This window comes from Acipenser ruthenus, chromosome 18, assembly GCF_902713425.1.
Source record: "Acipenser ruthenus chromosome 18, fAciRut3.2 maternal haplotype, whole genome shotgun sequence".
Lineage (NCBI taxonomy): Eukaryota > Metazoa > Chordata > Actinopteri > Acipenseriformes > Acipenseridae > Acipenser > Acipenser ruthenus.
Genome location: NC_081206.1, coordinates 22,555,068 through 22,579,715, shown reverse-complemented (window position 1 = coordinate 22,579,715; position 24,648 = coordinate 22,555,068). Strand labels below are relative to the sequence as shown.

Sequence of the window (24,648 nt, the reverse complement as noted above, 5' to 3'; positions counted from 1 at the left end):
TTCTTGGTATGTGATGTGACAGTATATATTTTTTTATTGAATAAGGTTAATTAAGTTGTAGGGGTAGTACTGATTTACTATAGAATAGCTAAAACTGGCTCTTATGGCAGCCTTTCTTATATCATTATTTTGCTGTAACTCTCTCTCTCTCTCTCTCTCTCTCTCTCTCTCTCTCTCTCTCTCTCTCTCTCTCTCTCTCTCTCTCTCTCTCTCTCTCTCTCTCTCTCTCATTATGATATTTGTACAACCTGGAGGGAATGGATCTGTGCACTCCAGATCTAAGGATTTAGAAACCAATACAGGCTCCCCACAAGCAAATGTTTTTCTTAGATATGTTTCAGTCAGTTAAGATAACTGCACTAATGAGGCTGACAACACCACAGTGAAGTTTCAAACTCACGTTTCTAATCCAGTATTTGAGTCTGTCTACCCAGTCTTTGAATCTGCCAGGCTAACATGCATACTGTAACCTAGGATACTTCACGATCACATAAACAGGCACCAGGTAGAGCATTTCAAACTTTGTGGAATTCTCCCACTGCCCGGCTTCTTTCATGCTTCTAAGTGCTTCAGAGAAGCACTTTTCATGTTAATTGTTGCTAAGGCTCCCGTCATACTGGTGTGAGAGCTTCATTTGCTATATGTTCTTACAGTGGTTTTGTCAACATTAATAGGAGGTGGCTACTACTGTTTAGATGGATATGATGGGTTTAGAGCAGATAGTATCACACATTGATTTGGCTTATCTAAAAGGTCAAGGGTTTCTGAATAAAACCAAATGTTTATCAGTCAAATCAAGCTGTGCATCCTCTCTTGTGGTTTAGTGATGATGACTTGCTAAACGGTTCTGCTTTACACTTTTGGAGGTTTTGAGGAAGCAGGAAGTTGTTGTTTTGACCTATATATATATATATATATATATATATATATATATATATATATATATATATATATATATATATATATATATTTTTTTTTTTGTACTGTCCCCTTACTGTATCCAAGTGCCAGTCCAGTACCATCTACTTCACAGCACTGGCTCTAACCACACCACTAACCCTACTGGGGCTGCCACCACAGACAAAAAGGACTAATATCAAATGCAGATAAATGGATGCTATTCACTCATGTTATAAGCTATTAATTATTTTTAATTAATTAAATTAAGTTTTATATTCTTTAAAAAGTGTTCTAGATTGTTGCTTTTTTATGTAATATATATAACCAAATATTGTAAGAAAACTCACAAGTTAAATCTTTATGAATGTATAGTATGTATGTGATATGGACTACCCCCAATCACAGTAATATGTGATGCTTATACTCCAAATAGATACATTATTCCTTGTGTGTGAAATAAATACTATTTTTGATACATGCTTTATTCATGTTTTCTTGTAGTCACTATCATACAGTTTATCATACATCATCTGTCCTTAACGAGCAGGTAACATTGATTATACTTCTAAACAAAGGAAGGAATTAAAATCCACGTATCATACATAGACTGAGATATTGGCCAACCACAAAACTTAATTAGTATTTATGGCATTAAAAAAACATTAACCACACATCATTACCAATAAGCTGAGCTAAGCTGATTTTGAAAATAGATTTTTCAATGGCTAAAGTATTTCTGGAGTTTTCAAAGCACAAGCATAAAATCAGTTCTGAAAAGACATAAACCTATGCTGATCCCATGTCTACTTTGAAAAACATACTAATGAGAAGAGAATTGTTAAAATGTGATGAGCGTGAATGCTGTCACAGTTGTTCATCAAACTTCAACAAAGTGCTCAAAACCTACTAAGAATGTGAAGGGTCAGACCAGACTGCCTTGGGTTGTTCTTAATAAATGTTTTAAACTTCCATATTGTAACCATATGATTGCATCTCATAAGCAGATGTTTGTAATATTAAAGTTTAAAGGGTGAAAAAGACCTAGGAGTTTATGTTGACTAAGAAATGTCTTCATCTAGACAATGTGGGGAAGCTATAAAAAAGACCAACAAGATGCTCGGATATATTGTGAAAAGTGTCGAATTTAAATCAAGGGAAGTAATGTTAAAACTTTACAATGCATTAGTAAGACCTTGTCTAGAATATTGTGTTCAGTTCTGGTCACCTCGTTACAAAAAGGATATTGCTGCTCTAGAAAGAGTGCAAAGAAGAATGACCAGAATTATCCCAGGTTTAAAAGGCATGTTGTATGCAGACAGGCTAAAAGAATTTAATCTATTCAGTCTTGAACAAAGAAGACTACAAAATTCAAAAAGGTATTGACAATGTCGACCCAGGGGACATTTTCGTCCTGAAAAAAGAAACAAGGACCAGGGGTCACAAATGGAGATGAGATCATGGGGCATTCAGAACAGAAAATAGGAGGCACTTTTTTACACAGAGAATTGAGGGTCTGGAACCAACTCCCCAGTAATGTTGTTGAAGCTGACACCCTGGGATCCTTCAAGAAGCTGCCTGATGAGATTCTGGGATCAATAAGCTACTAACAACCAAATGAGCAAGATGGGCCGACTGGCCTCCTCTCGTTTGTAAACTTTCTTATGTTCTTATGTTCTTATATGTGTTCTTGATACAGCAGGGTAGTAACACCATACATTCTTAGTAAAGAGGGATATTGCATATTGTGGGAGTTTAAATGTTAAAAAAGGCGTACACTGACCTGCACTGTTAGTGGTTGGGGAAAATTGCAGACTCATATTTCCTACCGTCTTACATTTTGAAATCTCCTTTAAAGATTTACGGAACTTCATTCAGAAGGTCTCACAATATGACAAGCGTCATTTTTTTTTTAAAGACTTAATCAAATACATTTTGACTCGCAGAGCAAATTAAAATCCGTTTTTCTTACCTCCTCAAAAAATATGAAATGTGAATAGGTCTGGGTCCCATTAGTATTTGTGGTGAAACAACCTTTTTTATTCTTCACACACTGGCAATGTGTCTCCCGAGAGAATATTATCAGATACAGTAATATAATAACTTCCTCTTGTATGCAGTCTACTGTAAGTAAATCTATCCTGAGCTATAACCAGGTTGGGATTTAATCAGATTTAGATCCATAGGCTGTAAATAAGAGTAACCTTTACTTTAAATCCAAGACATAGAACAAGCCGAGTTTGGAGTCTGGTGTTGTCCATACTATGGACATACTTGTCCATATTAAAAGTGTGCATTATAAAATACATTAGATTCCCTCCAAACTAACCAATGTTGCAGTCATAAGCATTCTGAGAGTAAAGGAGCATCTTGGTATGGGTGGGAAATATGTTACCTTAACTAATGTAAGGCTTATGAATCCAGACCATTGTTGGCTACACCTTGCTGTTCCAGACACATACTTGAGTTACGATAGGTGCGTTATTTGACTCCGTCTATATATTTTGCATATTTCCTTTTAAGTGTAGTGTTTTGAATTGCTGCTGTTTCTTGTTTGCTGTCATCTTTGCACATTCCTGGGAAGTCCCTGCAGTGTTTTCATAAACACACCTGGCTTCCAGGAAGAAAAGTGAATGTGGGGTGCTATGAAATGTTGCTTGTACTTCACAATGCTGAATGCTTTCAGTCCTGGCAGGAGCTCAAGGTCCTGCATTATCTTAGTGCCGTTTAGAGTTCTTACAGTATTGACGAGACTTTAAAGTTCCATTTACCAAAATATATGTAAAAATATTTTTTTGGTCCTGCTCTCATGTATCTAATAAAGGAGTTCCTTTTTTTAATTGGATAACTTAATTTCGCATTCTTCAGCTGGACAAAAATATTCAGGACTGAAAGGGTTAAACGCCTCATCATGCTTTTTGCACCCTGTGGCAAAGTGCCCCGCCCCTGTGTGCATTTGTGTGTTGTGTGTATGTTGCGTGTGTAAATGTTGGTGTATAGTCATTGGTACACGGGATATAAACGGGTCTGTGTTTCACGTGTATTTAAATAGTGTATATTTGTATTTAGGCACGGGATTGCACATCACGCACGTGCATTTAAAATATAATATGTGAACACGGGGTTTCACGTAATGAATTCACGTGCTGGGATTCAAGTGAGTAATTAATTAGTAATTGAATCCCAGCACAACAGTATATATAGATGCACGTTTCTTGCACTAGGGGTTAGGTGTTCAGAGAGTGGAGAACGGGTGAGAGAGAAGGAGAGTTAAAAGCGTAATTATAAATATAATAAAGTGTTTTGTTTGTACTCACCGTGTTTGTTTGTCTCCGTGCACCGTTTGTGTTTAGTGCGTTTTGTTTGTCTTTTTACTTTGGCGTATAGTGCCGTGTCCCGTGTTTTGTGCTGTTTTCAACCCTTTTATTTGTTAATAAACGCTGAGTGCAGCCATTGCACTCAGCTCATCATCAACCACTGTCTTTGTTTTGAATTCCTGTCTGGTCTGACGCCACCCACTCTGGCCGTCTTTGTGACAACCCCTATATTGAATCCTAACTATTGCGACAAAAACTGAGCCATGAAGTTATTTTAGAAATGTTGTTGTTGTGTTTCGAAATATAAAATCGGATACATCATGGAAGCATGCTATTTGAGACCTAACGTATTTCCAAATAGTGTGTGAATGTGTGAGTGTGCAAAGAGACTGGGGAACAGTACAATATATAGGCAGGTATCTGTTTCTGCCTTGAACCTTAAGAACACAAGCTTTCTTTTTGCTCAGTGACACAGACTCATATGCGTTCCCGGTATTATAGCGGTAGGTTAGTGTGTGCCTTTTCATTTTATACATTATTCCTTGTGTGTGAAAAGTAAATACATATATATAAACCACCTTTTATTCATGTACAATTATTTTAGGTAATTTCACTTTACATGGCTGCTAATAGCAGACATTGAAAACAAAAGCCTGGGGATTCACAGTATAAAATACTTTCAGGTTTGTGTTTGCTTCTCTGGTGCTCTAGTCTGTGCTATAACTTTAAAACCTGAAACTGTAAAATCTTTGATTGGTACACCAGGGGCAAATGACAATGATAGAAAATGATAAATGAACAGACAATCTAGAATGAAATGTAGTGGAGCAGTGCATACGCAATTTAATTCAACAGAAGTATCTTATAACCCTTGTTGTGCAAACACTATTATTCTGCCTAGTTTGTCAGTGTCTATGTGTTAGCAGTGCGGTGATCATCCTGTACACCAAAGTCCCTGTTAGAGTAAGGCAAGCCCTGCCAAGGGCTGTTTTGCAAATTTAGCTAGAACACACCCTTCCCGTTTTCACACGAGATGTATAAATATACCAAGTGCAGTGCTAAGGGAGACAGCAGTAAAAAAAAAAAAGTTAATTAAATAATGTATTATTTTTTGCAGGAAATTCTATCTTATGCAGTAAAATGGTGAGCTGAGAAACAAAAAAAAATTATAAGGCTGAAAATATTTGTGGTGACAATTTAGAATCAGCCAGTACTGTATGAGCTTACACTGTTTACACTGAATTAAAATAGTTACAAATGGAACTTGAACAAGTGCAGTTAAAAATGAAATAATGCTTTGCCATCATCTTTGCTATTTATATCACCAATAAGTATCTATAATGGGAGCTTCGATAATGTACAGTCATTTATGATTGTTTTTTGTGACTTAGGTAACAGTCTTCGGTTTAGCCAGCGGTGCTCATAATGATTCAGTTTCTGTCAGTCCATCTGTTTTCTCATAGCAGAGGTCTCGGCAGTATTTCACATGCTCAGTTACTCCAGGAAAACTATAAATTGGTGCCATCTCATTGCCAACAGAAAGAATGGCAGCCTGATCTCTGGGCACCCAGCTTCCAAATAATACTCGCCTAAAAACTGCATTAGGACTGACTCGTCATCCTTGACCAAAGTAAAATGTGAAACATGACAACCCCTGCCACTCCAAAAAAAGTCTAAACATTTGCCATTGAATTTCAGTTACTTTTAGTATTTACTAAATATAGTACATGTGTTTTCTTGAAGTCATCTTCATTCCTCCACCTGGTGTGCACCACATTCTCTGCAAAGTAAAAACCACCATCCTGCTTAGAATAAAAAACATGTGCATGTGTGGTTTAAATTTGATCTCTCTTTCTCTCTCTTAAACAAACTTTAATATTCTCTGTACAACACTCTGAGAAACCATATTTTACTGATGATGTTTTTTCATCTTATAATTTGAGCTACAAATACAATTCCTATGATAAAGTAGTTCCTTAAACTAAAGGTGAAGACTTTGTATGTACCATTGAATTTTGATGTATTACCTCTAATGGTAAATGTTGGGATTTGCAGTTATATGGAATTTATATTACTTGTCACTGTAAGAAGCCTCTGCATATCCAAGTCTAGTAAAAGTAAAGCATTTTTATATTGGAATTCTCATGAACAACAAGATATTGCATTTTTAAAAGAAATGACGCTAACATGTAAGCCAATGTTATAGCCAAGGTGAGAAAGATCAGAACAGCAGCAGTGATGGCTTGTGATGTCACACTATATTGATCCACACCTCAGAGAATTTCACATTTCAAAGAGGAGCAATCTACTGAGATACCTCATTTGGAGACATGACATTTTAGCTCTGCATGTATCGAACTAGGCACTGGATAATCCTTCAAATAGACTCTGCGCACATTTTAACATTTAAAAGCAACAAAACCACAGGACCTCTGTGGTACATCTCTGATGTACTGGACAGAAGATGGAGCGCTCTCCCTTTGCAGTCGTTTCATTGCTCAGGTTCACTGACTAGGGTTCCATAATGCAGTCTTGTAATGATACCTGTATCTTTATGGCTTCATCAGTGAAGATGGTCATATGGGACCAAAGTCATAACACTTAGGCAAGACAATCCGTAAAAATAATAAAGGTCATTTAACCTTTATGCATGGGACCCATTTCACCAACATTCTGTAAAACGGTACAATGCACACTGTAATGGCTTAAATATGCAATAAACAAACAATATGAATTTAAAGTGCCCGTGTTACTACAGAATATCACAACACCAGAGCAAGACACCCTTAATTATCTTGATGTGTGGAGTGGCAGCGTGATATTACTGTATGTTCTGAAAATAATTTTCTATGCTTGGATTTTGCCTGCATTTTTACTCTACAACACTCTACAAAACTCTACAACATGTTTAATGATAAAACACTTAGTAATGTCTTCAAACACATTTCTAATACCCAATCTAATCTTTTTTTTGGTTTTGTTCAAAAAGTGCTGTTAACACTGAAGAGAAACGGGGAGGTGAAGCATCTGCAAGCCTGATAACACATACTTGCAGTCATAAACAGATTCCACTTCTATCTATCCAACGATAGATAATCAAATCAATCAATCAATTCCACTTCACTACTGGTATGTACACACTTAAATATTGCAATGCATTGTCACTTCATTTTATTTGATCTTACCCTCTACATTTTATACATCCACACTCAGATAAGTCATTGTGAATAACATCCATAGCAGCATGGTAAAGACACCTTTTAAGTTGAATGAGAAAAAGTAATGATGTGAGCTAATTCTAAGAAGTGCAAGACTGGTAAACTCTCATTAGTAATACTTATTTCTTTCCCATCTGAATAGACAGCCATTATCAGTATATTGTCCACTATAAATTAGGGTAATTATAAAAGATTATTGTAAATCCACAGTGCATTAAACCTGTATCTTTTGTGTTACTTTTTCATCTGTGTCTTTGCTCCATTTCTGTCTCCTAGCAACAGAAAACTTAATGCATCTCTTTTGAAAGACTTAATCACGCTAAGTTTCAGAGCATTCTTAACACTTCAGAAGATACATAATAGGCCCCTAAATAATACATTTGTCATTTATCCACTCTTCTTCCTCATAGTGTAAAATGGTTCTATGTAATGCTACTTTTTTTATTGGTGCGCCAAAAGCACACAGATTTTTACGCCCGGTTTTGGAGCCCTATGAAAAATTCAGTTTATCATTTGTTTTGGGGGTTTTTTTACCCTCCCTTTCTTCCCCCCCACAGGGACCAAACTTATCAACAGAAACATGCAAACACACGATGTTTCCTGCAGTAAACTTGTAAAATTGATATGTCAGTCACAGTTATATGTGCACAAAGCAATTAAAGCAATAGCCTATTAAATAACAATAAGGTGACAGCCTTTTTATAACTGTGTATCATATAATATAACAAACACCCTTAAGAGCCGTCTATACTGGTTGCTTCCAGAACAGACAGGAGTTATTATAGACTAAATTACAGGGGGTTTTAAAACACCTCTAATATGTAGTCTCTATGGGCTTCCGGGTCAAAGTCATAACTGTTGGTCTTGCTTAAAATAGCTTTGAATGAGCCTTGCTATTTAACAACCAAATGTATATCTTCATGACATCACAACATTTGTAAATCCTGTAAGGCAAGGCACTGTATAGTCACATCAATTGTTGAAGCCTTTCCTACATTAACACAGGTGCAATTTTAAACAGAACCTTTGTAGTACCAGGGTGTATTAAGCCTGCATTTTACTAAACATGAAGTGCTAGGTTTGTTTTCTCTTCATTGTTCAAACAGAAACCAGCAGATGTACAAGCATATGAAAATTGCAAACTAGTCTTATCAACTTAAAAATGGAAACAGTATGTGGAACAGGGAGTAAATTCAGTAGCATTTGAATGAATACTGTACATGCTTTAATATATGCACAACTTAAAATATTGTGACTTCCTACTGCTCTATACCTCTACTGTATGTGTAAGTCACAACACCTTACTAGATTATAACAACAATACTTTCTTACTACAGGAAATATGTAGGTGTTTTATTGTTTTTTTCCTCTAGAGTGGTAAAATTGGACTAAAAAACATAATTTAGGTTGTTACTAATTTATAATAGACATCGTAACATATAGAATGGCTAGTACAGAATATTACTTGCATAACGGCAGCATTTCCAAGCACCACAAATTATAACATTTTGTCTTACACAGTAAATACATTGTAAATGTTAGTCATTTTTATAATACCGTATAGACTAACTTAAATGTCATAAAATGTACTTGAGTATATATTTCTCTTCAGCGGCCAAAAACGGAGAAAAAATTCAACAGATAAATACAAATGTGTACAGTACCTTAACGTTGATGTCACAAAATAAGTATGCTGAACCTTACAAAGTTCAATTTTGACACTGCAATGCTTCATACCACGTACTATATTTCTATGCAACAGAATAAAAAAAGCTGACTTACCAAATGACTGAATGCAAGCCTCGATGAGCTCGTCCAAACTGGCCCCCTTGGCTAAATGTCCAAGAGACATCATTACTTTCACCTGAGTGATCTGGGCAAGGCTCGGCCTATTGATCCGGTGTCGGTTTGGCCTCTGAATAGGTGAAAATCTAGGGATAGCAGGGCATCCTTGCGAGAGCCTCCTGAAAGAGCAGCAGAAGGCAGGTCAGGGGACAGAGCACTTCTTCATCTAAATCTCAGTGCATCAGCGGGTCAGCATGAGGAGGGGGAGAGAGAGATGAAAGACAGCAGGGCTGTGAGAGCTGGACTTGTGGGAGACATCACCCTCCCACTGCCAAATGAACCAAACAAGACCGTCACTGATGGAAGGACATTTCATATGCAAATTCAAACTGCAGGGAAAGTTCACAACCCCTATAAAGGGTAAAGTGAGTTAGTTATGTGACCACAAGGTGCATTATCGTCACATACACACACACACATAGTGGTTACTGGAATCATATTTAACACTGGTGTTGCCTGTAAATGTTAATATAGCACTACTACTATACAATATATACTGTCAGGAGCCGCAACAGAACCCTGAAGTCTGTTACCAATATGCCAAAAATATTATAGCTAAATATAAAGCATGTATACATTGGGAAGTTTCTTATACTTTTTTCATATGGGACATGTTATCTGGGCAATTCTTGTCTTCAATTTAAATAAACAGGTGTCAACATTTGCAACCTGTCTATTTGAGTGAATTAAAACTATATTTACTGTCTGAAAGAGTGAATGTTTATATGAAGTATTATGATGAAACCCTCCGTTATGACTTCTCATACCAAATTGTGCAGTGGGAATTAGCTCAAATATACCTGTCCTATAAATTTAACCATATGAGGCCATTTTCTTTCCTGACCCCCAAGTACCTGTATACTGGTGCTTTAAACTAAATCCAATCTTGCCATGCCAGAGTATTCAAAAGCCTGTTTAACTGAACACAACACTGTAAAAATAGAAAAAATCTGCCTTGGACAGAAGCGAGTACTGCTGCTGCCCAGTGTTGCTTCATAAGTGCTGTTCCTCCCAAAACTCGACTTGTGGCGCTTATTATTAGTTTAACAGTGCTTCCAAGAATACATCTGAATTTAACGCAGAGACCAGAGTGGACCTTGTGTATTAGTTTCCACTGCACCATTCTCAGGAGCTGTCTGCATGCAGCCATCAAGGGGAAGGTACGTTACCTGTAGATCAACACATCTGTGTCGCAACAACTTCGGTTTAGCTCTTTACCAGTTTTGAATCCTGTTACTGATATGGTATTTTAACTGAATTTAAGTGTTTTGGTCTGTTTTTATCTATGATTTTTACTGATGTTTGTTACATTGGCAATGCAGGACTGTTCCTGCTACCGCCAAATATCAACAAACTCCTGTCGTATCCATAGTTCCAAAGCACACACAAAAATATTTTTGACATGGAGAATTAAGAATGGGTATATTAATAGATTTACTAAATCAACACATACACATTGACTGAAACTTACCATAATGCAGTGTGATCCATGTATTAATGTGCTCTTTCTTCTCTCCATCCACAAGTGTATGTTTTAAACTGTATTAAAGCTACAGCAGCTGAACTTTACAGCAGCGTTTTTTCTATTATCAGTAGTCCTGGTAGTAGTTTTTTTTTTTTTTTGGCATAAACTATTCTCTCAAATACTATTGAAATTATATTTTAAATGATTTATTGTATATGTGACAAAAGTGAAACAGCCACTGAACGTCAAAAGTATTAATATGCTTCAATATGCTTTCCCTTTGGAAAAAGTCTCACTCTTTGAGATCATCCAACCTTTGCATCGTGCAATTCCCTGATGTTTGTCTGAATAGTTTGCTTTTCACATTACAGTTCCTCACATCACAGTTCCTCTTCACATTATTGCCAAGTTCCATTAGGTCACAACAATGTCTGATTACTAATGGGAAGATGACCAACTTCCTTGACCTTTTCATGTACCCATGAGACATGTCCTCTGTTTATCAAAGCTGTTAACAACAGACAGCACCATGTTTAATCTAAAAAGGAACTTTTCAGTTGTTTCTACAGCAGTGTGAAATGCCATTGTAACCACCAGTGCACCCTGCTTTGAAACTGTATTGTATAACTCCACCAATATCACCTAGCATCTTGTCTTTATTTTTTTTTTCTTTTACTGCCGATGTAAGCCTAACTCTCCAGTGATTTGCATTTCCAATGTATTTTGACAAACTTAAAAACCTCCTGTCTGATTAGGAGGACACTGCCTTATTGTCACATTATATGTCCTCACATTGCTGTTCCTAGCCTTGCCATACATCCATTACACTAAACTGCACCCAACATCTACAGTACAAATCCAGCTATCTAAAATCAGTAATCACTATTATATTGACAGTATTAGTTTGGCAGGTTTAAGACCCACATACTGATGTACTACAGAAAACAAGACCTACATATTGTACATATTATCAGGTAATAAAAAAATGTTAATTGATGCCTGTCAAACAGCCAATAAGTAAATGGCCTGTATCTTTGTTTTTGTCCTTGGTCAGCATTTTGAAGGACCTTGTGATAGGAACTTGTGATATTAAGCTATATTAGGCATTTTGTTTTTAAGTATCTACGTCATGTTAAACGTTTTCAGCAAATGCAATTGATGCGCTTCGGTTTGCTACAGTGTTCATGGCACCTTCTCTGATGGCAATACAAATATGTTGCAGCTGTAAGATAAACTTGGAACATCAACTGTGTATGTATTACTCATCCTTTTAATCATTACAACTGGAGTATACATACTGTACCTGGTGTATTGCCAACTTCAAACCGAAACTCGAAAAAACAACAGGTTTAAAAAGCATTTTTTCTGGTTCTTTATTTTGATATTTATTTGTAATATAATATTAAAGTATGGGCTCACTCTAATTACAAACTGAACTGGAACGGTTTATGTGAGTTTTTTTGTTTGTATAATTATTTAATTGTTAGAATATACAATCAAGCAAAACTGGACTTAATTACATTTAAAAAATCAAAATAATACATAAAATGAAGACTAAAACACATTTGAAATGAAAACCAATTCTCCCACTAAAAATGTTTCCAGGGATCTTTCAAACAGTGTCTTTGGTGCGATTCTTGACTCTAGCCCACTGCAGAAGGGGCTATATCGTTCACTTGTTCTATGCGGTTTATACTAGTCAATGTGTTAAAATAATGCTGATGTCCAAAAAGAACATCATAACGAATATGCATTGTAAATAATAATAATAATAATAATAATAATAATAATAATAATAATAATAATAATAATAATAATTACATGTTTATTTTATTTAACATGTAAAAAAATAAATAAACAAATAAAACAGCATGAACCCTACTTTGCCACAACAGAGCCAATATTACTAAAATGCCGCATTCTTTAGTAATTTTAGAAGTCTAAGGGCTACACTATTATTTCAGTTATTGTCCTCTGCTTGTTATATTTACTTACAAAACACGTTTTATTACCAGACGTTACAACAAACCAAACTTTGTGTGTGTGTGTGTGTGTGTGTGTGTGTGCTGATGCGATGTACTGTAAAACTAACTATAAACAAAAGCAAATTGTGAACTTACGTATTTTCTTTTTCTTTTCCAACTGTACCCATGTTGTTTACATTAAACTGGCTTGTCCCTTTTGTTTTGTATCCCATAGTGAAATACTGAGCTCCCAGTGGCCCAGCAAGACTGTTCATTTCAGCACTGCCTGGCCCATTTCCTAGCAGCACATCACATCATACTCTTGTACTCGGACGCTGTCTGTACAATATTCTTTGTTGACTGTGGGTGAAATCATTGAGACTTCAGAGCTTAGTCGTGAGACACACGAGGAGCTGCAAGGAAGTGGGTGGATCTTATCATGAAGGCATTTCTTTTTATAATCATTATTTTCTGAATCTGAAACTGAAATGTTGCAGGTAGAGGCTGTCGTCATGTGTTGTTTTCAGAAGTTGAAAAAACAGTTCTGTTAAAAGGCATGCAATTGATGAACAAAAAAATACTTAGTCTAAGTATTTAAACGGTTAAACTTTAATCTAGTTTATTTAGTACACTTATTGTATCTATGGATTTTTGTATTATGCTTATTTTTTGGGTTACATTAAAATAAACATTAAGAGACACATTTAGCTGAATATAAACTAGTGTGTTGTCATAATGTCCTCACATTCAGTTGGAAATCTAGATTATTCCAGAAAACAATATATTAAAAAAAACGTGTTTGTTTTTCTTTCTTGTTAGCACTCTATAACCTTAGAGGATGTTTGAAAAAATATTATAACAACCAAAAACAATAAGCAAATTAAAATGAACAGCGAGTTGAATTTTCACATTTAGGACCAAAATGTAAAATATATGCTTTTGTTGAAAGTCCTAATGTATTGCTAGTAAGATAATGGCAGTCTGCCTACATACTTATGACTAATAAGGAGGATGTGCAAACCTCTCCAGGGCTTTCTTCTCAACCTATTATGCTAATGCAGAATGTACAGTATAAAAGCATAACAATGAGCCTATCAAAATGCCACTGTTTGAAGTCTGCACTTTAGTTTAAAAATTCAGTAAAGTAAAATGTATTTTAATTGAAGGTACCAGTAATTGAAATGCAGCACATTTTAGAAATTAAACTGCCTATAATGTGTCTCATAGCATTCTGTAAATCTGCCTCTAGCAGGCAGCTCTGCTTGCTATCTTTGACATGGAGCCTGTTAGACCAGCGGGTATGGACCAGTTCCAGTCAGTTATTATCAGTCCTATCATCACCAACCTTTCACGTTGCTTAGACTTCAGGCCAGGAAAGGTGGAGTTTTCCCCTTACAAATCTGAGCTCCATGGGACTTGCAGTGATGTTTTTATGAGCTTCACCCAGGCTGTATATCACAATTCCAGAACATGTACAGATACGAGCCTACAAGATACTGGTGTCTCTGTTGTGCAGACAGGACGTGTTCCAACACGAGGGCCTTAGTATGCCGCCTCTTATAATGACAGGTCTTGAAACCTTAGGGTAAATGTGCATGATAATGGAACAGTGTAGTATGCCTCAGGCTAGATGGCACCACCCCTCCCTCCCCAAACAAAGAAATGACTCACTCTGTCTGGCTACTGTAGCCTTTCACCACTGTTATCAAGAACTACATTCCCAGCATCAGTCTTACTTTTGCCTATTTCCTGGCAAGATTCAGGAAGGGAAGATCTTTGATCAATGAACATGTTTTTCACATGAAAAGGATAACCGCTTTTATGGACTGAACTGGACAAAACATCTCATTTTCTAGAGATTATGTCTATTCATTATGAAATGTTATTATGGACTTCTATGGCACCATATTAGCAGTGATACAGGACTTTTGCAGCAACAGTCCCTACATGGATTAATAAAAATATTATGGCAGTACAGTAGGTAAGGATGAATGGAAGATACAGTATTTGTGAACTGTATATCTCATTTGTAAGACACATTTTGTATGGCCTTGATTGTGCACTTGACCCAATAAATAACACAAGGAATTGTTATAGTTTCTTAACGCTAGTGCTTAAAAACATTTCCTATCCTTCCTTACCTACTGCCTACGTGTATTACATGGAATCAGACGGTACTCCGTATAAACTGTACTGAATAGTATTCAAAAGTACCTCTTCTAACATGGTGGCCTATGAGACTGAATATTACAACTTCTCACTGAACGACTGCCATGTGGTTTTCAGGACTGGGACATCATTCTTGTGTTGCACAGACAAACTCTACAATTTGAGACTTTTTTTAGTCAGATACCTTATGTGCCAACTCTGTAAAAACATAACCGATTTAAAATAATCCACATAATTTATTGATCTTTAGCATGGCATAGCAGCCTGTGGAGGAGTGTCCCGCCCCTTTGTTTATTATTTATTTATATTATGAGTTATATGTTTATATGATGGCGAAAGTCGATTATTGTGTGTTATTGTTTTGTATATATATTTTTAAAAACCTCGTGAGGATGCGTGACTGATCAGCTAGTAATTTATTTAACTATCTGACAGTCACGCATCCTTATTAAACTCATGCAGACTATGGCCGAGGGGTAATAGGATAATTAATTAACAGCTAGTTAAGCCCTCGGCCAGAATATAAAAGAACCACTCTCGACTCAGAAAGGGGGAGTGTGTCAGAGGAGAGACGTAAGGCTGTGGGAGAGTGAGAGTGAGAGTGAGAGTGAGAGTGAGAGTGAGAGTGAGAGTGAGAGTAAAACTAAAACTAAAACAATTGCTAGACGTGCTGGCTAAAAATCCGCACGATACTTGTTTGTTTGGCCAACGAGCCTTTTTGTTTTGTGTTTGTTTAAACCTTTTGTTTGTTTATTATTTAATAAAACACTGCGCCATTGCACTTCAGTTTCACCCGTCATTCATTGTTTTGGTTTCTGTTCCTGGTCCATGACGTCACCACCCATACGCCACTCAACAACTCGGTCACACAGCCATACAGTACCATATCACACATGGCTCACAAAGGTTGTACAAGGAGCTGCGAATACACCTGCTGGCAGTCTCTGTTCTGACCTTAGAATTGTGCTCTGCCCAGTGGAACAGTTGTGCAAAGAAATACTGCACCACTACTGCAAGCATATTGAATACATTTAAGCATAACTACAAAGCCTAACACATACTGTACCACTTCCATTTCATTAATATTCTAGGTACGCTCTAAGGGAGAAAAGTGGTGAACACTTAAAGCATAACAAAGCGAGTCTCTTTTCTTTAATGGATTAGGAAGGAAATAGGAGTTTAGAGAGACTGTTGAAACGATGCATAATGAACTATTTTTTCAGGAAACAAGGCCATGCAGAATTGCTTCTGTTATAGGTGTCTGAGTCGTTTGTTAAATAACTGTTTAGTCCTGTTTACTCTTGCAGCGCTACAGACCTGTGCACAGGTCTAGGAAACATAACCGCAGAATGCTTTTGCAGTATATGAAACATGACCTTACTCAAAACAGCAGAATAGAAAACTAATCAAGTGTCTGACTGTTTTGTTCAGTTAAAGCCCATACAGTTTGCATAAATAAACAGTACTTAAAAATGAAAAAAGGTTCCTACCTTGTTAGCCCTTCAACATTGTGGCTTGCTTCCTGACCTCAAAGCAGTGGCATAACTTTGGTTTCAAAAGTGGGGGGGACAGTTTCTGCAACTGGGGCATGCATGAAGATTATTCTATCTGAAATAATAAAATATATTACAAACAAGTGTAACAAAGCATTGCATCCCTTCTATGTCTATTTAAAAGATCCAAAGACATTCCCGCGGCTATCATTCAAAAACAATAAATTGTTGGCACAATGTTGTCATGAGTGTGGCAAATTGCTATATTATTCAGTCGCTTCTGAGTCATGGAATTATGAAGCCACGGCTTTAGTCTTGGAAGAGCACTGCAGCGCCGCTCAGATCCGAGCCTGGATCCAGGATCAGATCCCTTTACTACAACCGACCCCTGAGGCAGCGTTGAACGCTAGAGCGAGTGTGGCATCCTGCAGATTTAATGAGAGACGTGAGAATTGCCTTTGATGCATATCTCTAGAAACGCTGAGCTTTCCCCACAATTGAAATACTTTAGATAAATACAGGTTTTGCTATTAAAATGATGCTAGTACTGTATTGCCATAAGAAATGTTTTATATACGATCATTTTTGTAAAGGTAATTGTGTATTTATTAGTTTATTTCTTTAGTAAAATATGACCAGGAGTGCGAAGTATTTAAACACGCAGAATAATTTAGAATCACTACTATATCGTTATGATTAATTTGGTATAATAATTGTGTAAAAAGTGTTAATGTATTTAGTTTTTATTGATGTATATATTTATTTTCACAAGACACAAATGTCATTTTGCTGTATGTAGAACGAAACCTCAGTGTGATAACATTAGTAAATAACACGAGCTATGGTGAATTACAAACATACCATTTTCCTGTGTTTTGGCTACAGCAACATAGTGCATCCTCCTCTATCTTTGTCCATCTGTTTGCAATGTGAGGATAACATTTCCCCATCATTGTCCCCCGCGTAAATTACGGCTATGTCTCAAAGCAGCGGTCTCCAACACTGGTCCTGGAGAGCTACTGTGGCTGCTGGTTTTCATTTCAACCAATCTCTCAGTTACTTAATTGAACCAATTATTGTCTTAATTAGTCTGGATTAACAGGTTTTCCAGATCTTTAGCCACTGACGATGTAAAGAGACCTATAAAACCTGCTGGATAGGGGCTCTCCTGGACCAGGGTTGGAGTCCTCTGCCTCAAAGAGTAACAGAGCTTGAAGCTGCGTGCAATTGCATAAGGAGCGAGCCTCTTTAAAGGGAGCGGTAGTTTCTATAGCACAAACAGCCTTTGGAAAATACAACATAGTAAACACGCCAATGGGTTTGTGTTTCGAATAAAATAGAACATTGCTGTGGGGGATGCGTAAGTGTAACGCTAACACCTATAAAATCTTAAAATGTGTCCCATAATTTAGATACATCTCCTTTAAAGATGTTCTGACCCTGTTAGTGATTGAGCTTTGATGCATTGGCTTTCACAGCAGATACCCAATCAAACCATTTGATGACGTAGAGACTGCTTTTGCTGTGATTGTCTAAAGACAAAGACCAACCCACATAATATAACTGGGGGCGAGATTATTATTCAGTTGTAACGAACATTCTTTATATTCAGGAAGATTGAGGTGGATATGTTCTGCTCGAAGGAAGTTAGATGCATGTATACTCCATAATAAAAGACAGTGGGCAAGGACAATGACTAAGATTCAGTAATTGACCCAAGAAATTATATGAAGCAGAACAAGGACCAAATAACCCATGCAGTCCCATTTAGCCCTTGACTGCAGGTTGCCAATAGTCCTTGGGAGATGGGTGTTAATAACAAGTGTAAGCTTGTAAGACCTTGGTGGCTAATCAATATTATTGTAACAGGTTTTGCTTTACAAGGATACAAAAATTTGCAATCACCCATTGGTATTGATTCAATTGCGGCAGACCTAAATACAACCCATATTAAAATAGAAACAGACCTGGGATTTTACATACTTGTCTAAAATACACTAAAAGATTTGCACATGAGAATGTGGACTCCAATGGACAGAGATCTGCAGTAAGTAGTGTTTGAAATGATATTATTTATTGTATGATGTCTGTGGTCTAATTAAACCGTCTGCTAATGCTAGTTAAACGTTTTAGCTGAGCATCACTCAAGACCTGTACGTGTGTGGGAGAGAGCACTTTTGTGGTTCAGACACAAAGCCTCATAATAAAAGCATTAACCTTGTCCTTTTCACTAGCCATCAAATGTGGAACATTTTAATGACCTTTTGAGCCACAGGTAATGGAAAAGCAAAGGTTCTTCTTAAATATGCAAAGCAGATGAACACATTTTGATAACTGTAGGACACCATACAACCAAGCAGTAAGGCTTCGAATAACACAATGTTTCCACTTTCTATTGTATTGCTCTGTTCTTCGTTATGTCAACCGTGGGGAGTTTCCATGTATCACATTTTTTAAAGAATGTTTTGCCATATCTATGCAAATTATAACTGTGTCTAAACAAAATCGCATACTGTATGAAAGTCAAAACCAAGTTATAACTGCAGGTTTTTATTTATTTATGTATTTATTTATTTATTTATTACAAATAATTCCGTACTTATAATCAGAGAAACAGAAGACTCAAATTAAAAAATATGTGCGTTGTAAGAATTTTGCGCATTTAGTAATGTTAACAGTAGCATACAACAACTACATCTAGGACCTAGCTGGAATTGCACAGCATACTGCAGAATGATACATATGTAAATATCACATCCCTGCCTCACTTGAATACAAATAATACTACATTATGTACTATGTTAGATCAGACTAAGGTAAATCAAACATATGTCGTTTTTATAGTTGTAATTCTATTACATAGACCTGGTGGGAATACGTCATTATAATAAACAGGTTGTTATCAGAATTGTGATGAATGAGATTTAAATCTGAAAAGAATAATTTACCTTACAATTAAAATTATATCGACAATAAAATTAATATTGTGGATTACTCAGGATAGTAATCCACAGACATCTGGTACGTGTTTATACAAATGAGATGCACAGCAATTAGGGTAAATTTATTTGATTTTACAAAGCCCTAGTTGAAGCGCCACAAGTAATATACATATATGCAGTGTGTGGAGTAGTGGTTAGGGCTCTGGACTATATGCAGCAGTGTGGAGTAGTGGTTAGGGCTCTGGACTCTTGACCGGAGGGTGTGGGTTCAATCCCCAGTGGGGGACACTGCTGTTGTACCCTTGGGCAAGGTACTTTACCTAGATTACTCCAGTAAAAACTCAACTGTATAAATGGGTAATTGTATGTAAAATAATGTGATATCTGTATAATGTGAAATAATGTATAAGGTGATATCTTGTAACAATTGTAAGTCGCCCTGGATAAGGGCGTCTGCTAAGAAATAAATAATAATAATATACAGTCGTATATTTTACCTAAATACTGCCCTCTTCTGGTGAATATGTATACTACAGTATTATTTAAGTAACTGTAACTGTACAGCAATATCTCATTGGTTCAAACAAGAAGAAATACACCTGCGGCTGTTCTGAGGTCTATGCAATTTCATCAATAGCAAAAACAAAATGTGCCTGAACAAATAGAGCTTGGAAGAGTTTGCATGAATTATAAATATCTAGCACCTGCCATATTGTACTAAACAAACACTTTTCCAGGATAGGACTTCATCCAGAGGAAGTGGTAATATCCACAGAAGAGTACCAAAAGTAGAGAACAGTTGCCAATGCACTATTTCACATGATAGCAATAATGTTTGTAGCAAACATAAAACTGTTTAACAAATTATGGAATTCGGTGTTTCTCTGGGCACACCAGTAACACCCAGTAGCCCCAGGTGGATTTACAGCCATACAGGTGATTGTTTAATCCTTAGCAGGAAATCATCAACTTAGTCCTACAGTTTAAAACAACTGAATCAACTTTTCATAGATTTGATGTTCTTTATATATTATACTGTATAACTGCTGTCAATCGTACCAGTATTTTGCTAAAAAGTAAGTTATATAGCAAGTAAACTTACTTTATTTAAAATAAGTACTTTCAATAATGGTTTCAGGCGAAGTGTGGTGGCTGTTTGTGACACTAATGGCTGTAGGGGTGATGTCAGACCAGGAAATGAAACCACAACACAGGCAATTGCAGGGGCAGCACAAAGGAATATCCACTAGAAAGTGTCCTGAGGGCATCAGATGATTTTTAACAGTTAGGGTTAGGTATTCGGTTAGGGTTAGCTTTTAGGGCTGGGGTTGTTTAAGGTTAGGGTTGGGGTTGGGTCAGGGTCAGGGTGAGCTGATTTCGTAGAGTTGCCAACCTCTGGAAGTGAAAGGAGGGAGTGCTTGGCAAATGCCCTAGAACAGGGGTCTCCAATCCTGGTCCTGGAGGGCCGGTGCCCCTCCTGGTTTTTGTTCCAACTGTACCCTAAATTATTTAATTGGACCAGTCAAGCTTCTAGTAAGTACTTAATTGGTGCATTTAAGTAATTTAGGGTACAGTTGGAACCAAAACCAGGAGGGACACCAGCCATCCAGGACCAGGATTGGAGAGCCCTACCCTTCGAATCATCTGAAGCCCTCAGGACACTTTCTAGCTGATATTCCTTTACGCTGCATTGCGGGGCGTAACTGAGACGCAATGAAGCTCAGCTTTTATTTAACAAAAGACTTTTAAACAAACACAAAATAAATGGCACGTGGGCCAAAATAAACAAACACGGACTACAAATAGTAACAAGCAGTATGCTGGTTGCAAAACCAGCACACGTAGCAATTGTTATATCCTGTAGTAATAGTTTTCACAACTCACGTTTCGTTCCGCTTGTACACACTCCCCTGTGCAGCCAAAGCTGCAGGTCATTTATATTATGACAGACGGATTAACTGGCTATTAATTATCTTATTAACCTCTCGGCCATAGTCTGCACGAGTTTAGTAAGTATGCGTGACTTTCATCTAATTCAATAATTACTAGCCAACAGTCACACTATTGCTTTTATTTTATTACACTTTCAAAGTCTTTATAAAAAAAAAAATGTTAAACTCTCTGCTCCTTAAACTCACCTGTGATGTATAAAAGCAGGTACATTAAAATACATATATCTGGTATGAACTTATCTCAGACTCTAACCCTGCACTTTCCACAAACGTTTAATTGTGTAGTAAAAAAAAAAATGTATCCATTTTGCGGTACTACTGCCAGTGTGAGACAGATTGCTGAACAGATTATTTAGTAAGCATTAATAAATATGACTGTACTTTTGTAAATGCCTTAATCCTGAGATTTAAATATATAGGATAAGTTGTTGCACCCATCAGCAACACAGAAAGCACTGGAGACAGAATGGACCTCCATTCACCCTTCTGAAAGATCTCAGTCCAGATCCTGCTCCATGATTTCTTAATAAAAGCTTCATTAGCTTACCAAAGTGCCTATTAAATAATTCACGAGGCAACTCTTTTGCAACGCAGTCCAGTTGTTGTCATGACAGAACTATATGTGCACTGTCACTTCTTGTATTGTGCTGGGATTACCCACACAGAAACAGCTAACACACTATCCACAGGAAATGTTGATGTCATGCACTTTCATTGCATTCATGTGAGAACATTGCAGTACCATAACACAAGCTGGCCTAGAAGTGTCTCTTAAGCTTTTTAGGACTTGGTCTTTCATACCTGAGATAAGATTGCATTAAAGCTACATTCACTTGGTTATTGTGACCATTTTCTACCACACAGGTGAGGAGATTATATCTGTGGGAAACATTTATTCAGAAGGTTATAGTTTCTGTATTCATCTCATGGTGTGACCAAATCATACTAGCACAAGACCTGCAAAATGCCCAATGGAGGTGTCATTAAAATGATATTACAAACTATGATATAATCAGCTGGTGGACATTGAGTACCTGATTCGCCAAGCATTGATATCAGAGTTATGTTGGTACAAATAAACTACACACAAACTGGTAATATTACAGCACTGGGGCACACTAGATTGATTCTTTGCTGGAGATCCTGACATTCATTCCATGATATGACTACAAATGCAGCAATCAGTAACATTAAAAAGTAGATCAACATGTCCTATAACCACTGTATCCACATGTATTCATGTACATATGACACACAAACAGTCAGACTGATGCATCTGTATAGATCCCCTCAATATCTTGTGCTAAAGATTGTCTCTACCAAGTTGTGAATAAGTGCTTCTCTACACGTATTAAAACAGAAGGCAATATACTCAATAGCCTTAACATAATATACTCAAAAGAATAACTTAATCACAGCTAAGTGGTTCTATAGTTAATGTAATTGTAAGTGTAACATACAGACAAAAGATTGCAGACACCCAGCCACAAATACTCACTGCATGCTGAAGACACAGACCTACTGTATTTAGAATAACAACAACCTGTGACATTGATGATGTATATAACAGTTATTAAATAAACATGTTAAATCTTTCTAAAATAGATACATTTGGAATTACCAAATTGAATGCATAGGTATTTAATCTGTGCCAAGTTAAAAAATGATCATTTTAAAACAAATCCATTTTGCAAACGTACACATTGCATTTGAAATAGACAAGGAAGTTTAACTTAAAGAACAGTGTAGGGTTCTCTTTAAATCAGTGACAACAAAGATAAACAATTCCATTTCCATATGATAAGAGAGGAACTGGTAAGATTTATAGTAACCCATTTATATCACTAAAGCTAGTACTGGTGGTAAAGCTGTAAAAGTCTTACCTTTACGATCCTTTAGCTTTCTCTCTCTGTTGGATATAATTGCACACACAGTACTTTCACAATCGAGTGAATTAAGTGAACCTGATGCTTGTGGTTAAGAACAGTTCAGTTTGGTGGTTGTAGGCTTGTGGCTCTTAGACTACCGTACTGAAACTGAATAGTTCCCTAGTGCTAGTTCCCCTAGCCTGTCCGGTTCTATACAGTAATCATACAAGTATTCTTTAACAGCCAAAGCTGATTGGTGCTCTATTTCATAAACCCATGCTGCGTGGCATAACAATTAAAGGCTCAAATGATCTTATTGAAATATTTGTGTATGTTGTTAAAAGTGCTGCTGAGATACAAAGTCTGCCCTCCTGATCTAAATATAAACCTGTGCGCAAACAGAGGAGCTGGACAGTTAAGAAACAGTCACAGCATAACAAAAACAATGTTACATTTTAAACAGATACGTTATACGATCTGTAACAGAATACTGTAAGAAATGAAACAGTATGGTATGACTATACCACACATTGACCCCTGGTCTATAGTGAATAAAGATCAACTACTAAGTGGTCATAATAGAGGGATACCACTGTACATGACCACTAATCCCTGTTACTTACAGCAATTTGGTCTGCACAGTACCTTCTATACAGAATATTACTATGAACACAGCAACAAGACTCATAATTTATTACAATCCACAAAACAAAGCTGAAATTAGGAAGTGCGGTCATTCGCTGGCAATAATTACTACAGGTATGCTTGGTTAATTCCATGTAGCTGAGCAGCTGCAGCCATTTCCTGTAAAATGTTTTTATATCTGGGGGATTTTAAACCTAAGTTATTATTTGCATACAAGAATATGTTGATGTAAAAGAATGTGGCATTGAGCAAAGGTGCTTTGTCCTTTAGGTTCAGAAACTAACATTCAAAATAAATGTATAGCTACATAAATATTGAAGGGTGTGCTATCTTTTGAAGATATATTATAAATGTTTTTTTTATATAAATGTTTTTCAGGTTGGCTACGATTGAACTGGAGCACCGAGGGGACCTTTATAAAAGTATGTGAATAGCATTCTGTTTATAATGGCCTGTTTAATTATATGTTTTCATGTTAAGTTATTGGTTCCCACAGACAGTGTTTCCATAAACACCTCCTTGCAAAATGGCAATCTTGCAATTCCCATAGCCTACTTCCAATAACACAGAGTATGCTGCGAAGAAGGGTCACCCAGCTTGATATGATATGATATTGTGGTTAGTGCTGGACTGCAGAGCTGGAGCTTGTGGATTGGAGTGACCAGGTGACCAACACCACCACAAACGGACAAGGGTGTGAATGAGCTACAGTTACCGTATATACTGTAGCAGCAATCAGTTCATTGGACAGAGCTGAGAAATGGTAACTGGAATACAACGGGAGTTCAACTGCTACATTCACTATTCAAAAATTGCTTTTTCAGGACAAGAGGGATTTGTTTGGGTGGAAGAATGACATCTCACATCTAAAAT

General features: G+C 36.7%; 1 protein-coding gene across 3 annotated transcripts in view; it reads right to left on the bottom strand.

Moving 5' to 3' along the window:
- The window catches only part of LOC131698662 (RAS guanyl-releasing protein 1-like), a 39,557-nt gene extending 16,281 nt beyond the window's left edge, over window positions 1-23,276 (bottom strand). Inside the window, exons 1-3 of one of the 3 annotated variants that reach the window (XM_058991568.1) lie at window positions 23,146-23,276; window positions 16,366-16,483; window positions 9,215-9,396 (exon numbers count right to left, since the gene is read on the bottom strand). In XM_058991568.1, the coding sequence (XP_058847551.1) occupies window positions 9,215-9,287 (73 nt within the window). In that variant the 5' untranslated portion in view covers window positions 9,288-9,396; window positions 16,366-16,483; window positions 23,146-23,276. Of the gene's footprint in view, window positions 1-9,214; window positions 9,397-12,862; window positions 13,075-14,051; window positions 14,177-16,365; window positions 16,484-23,145 lie in introns of those variants that run through there. The other 2 variants (XM_058991569.1, XM_058991567.1) reach the window with 2 other exon arrangements.
- Window positions 23,277-24,648: the final 1,372 nt, after the last annotated feature.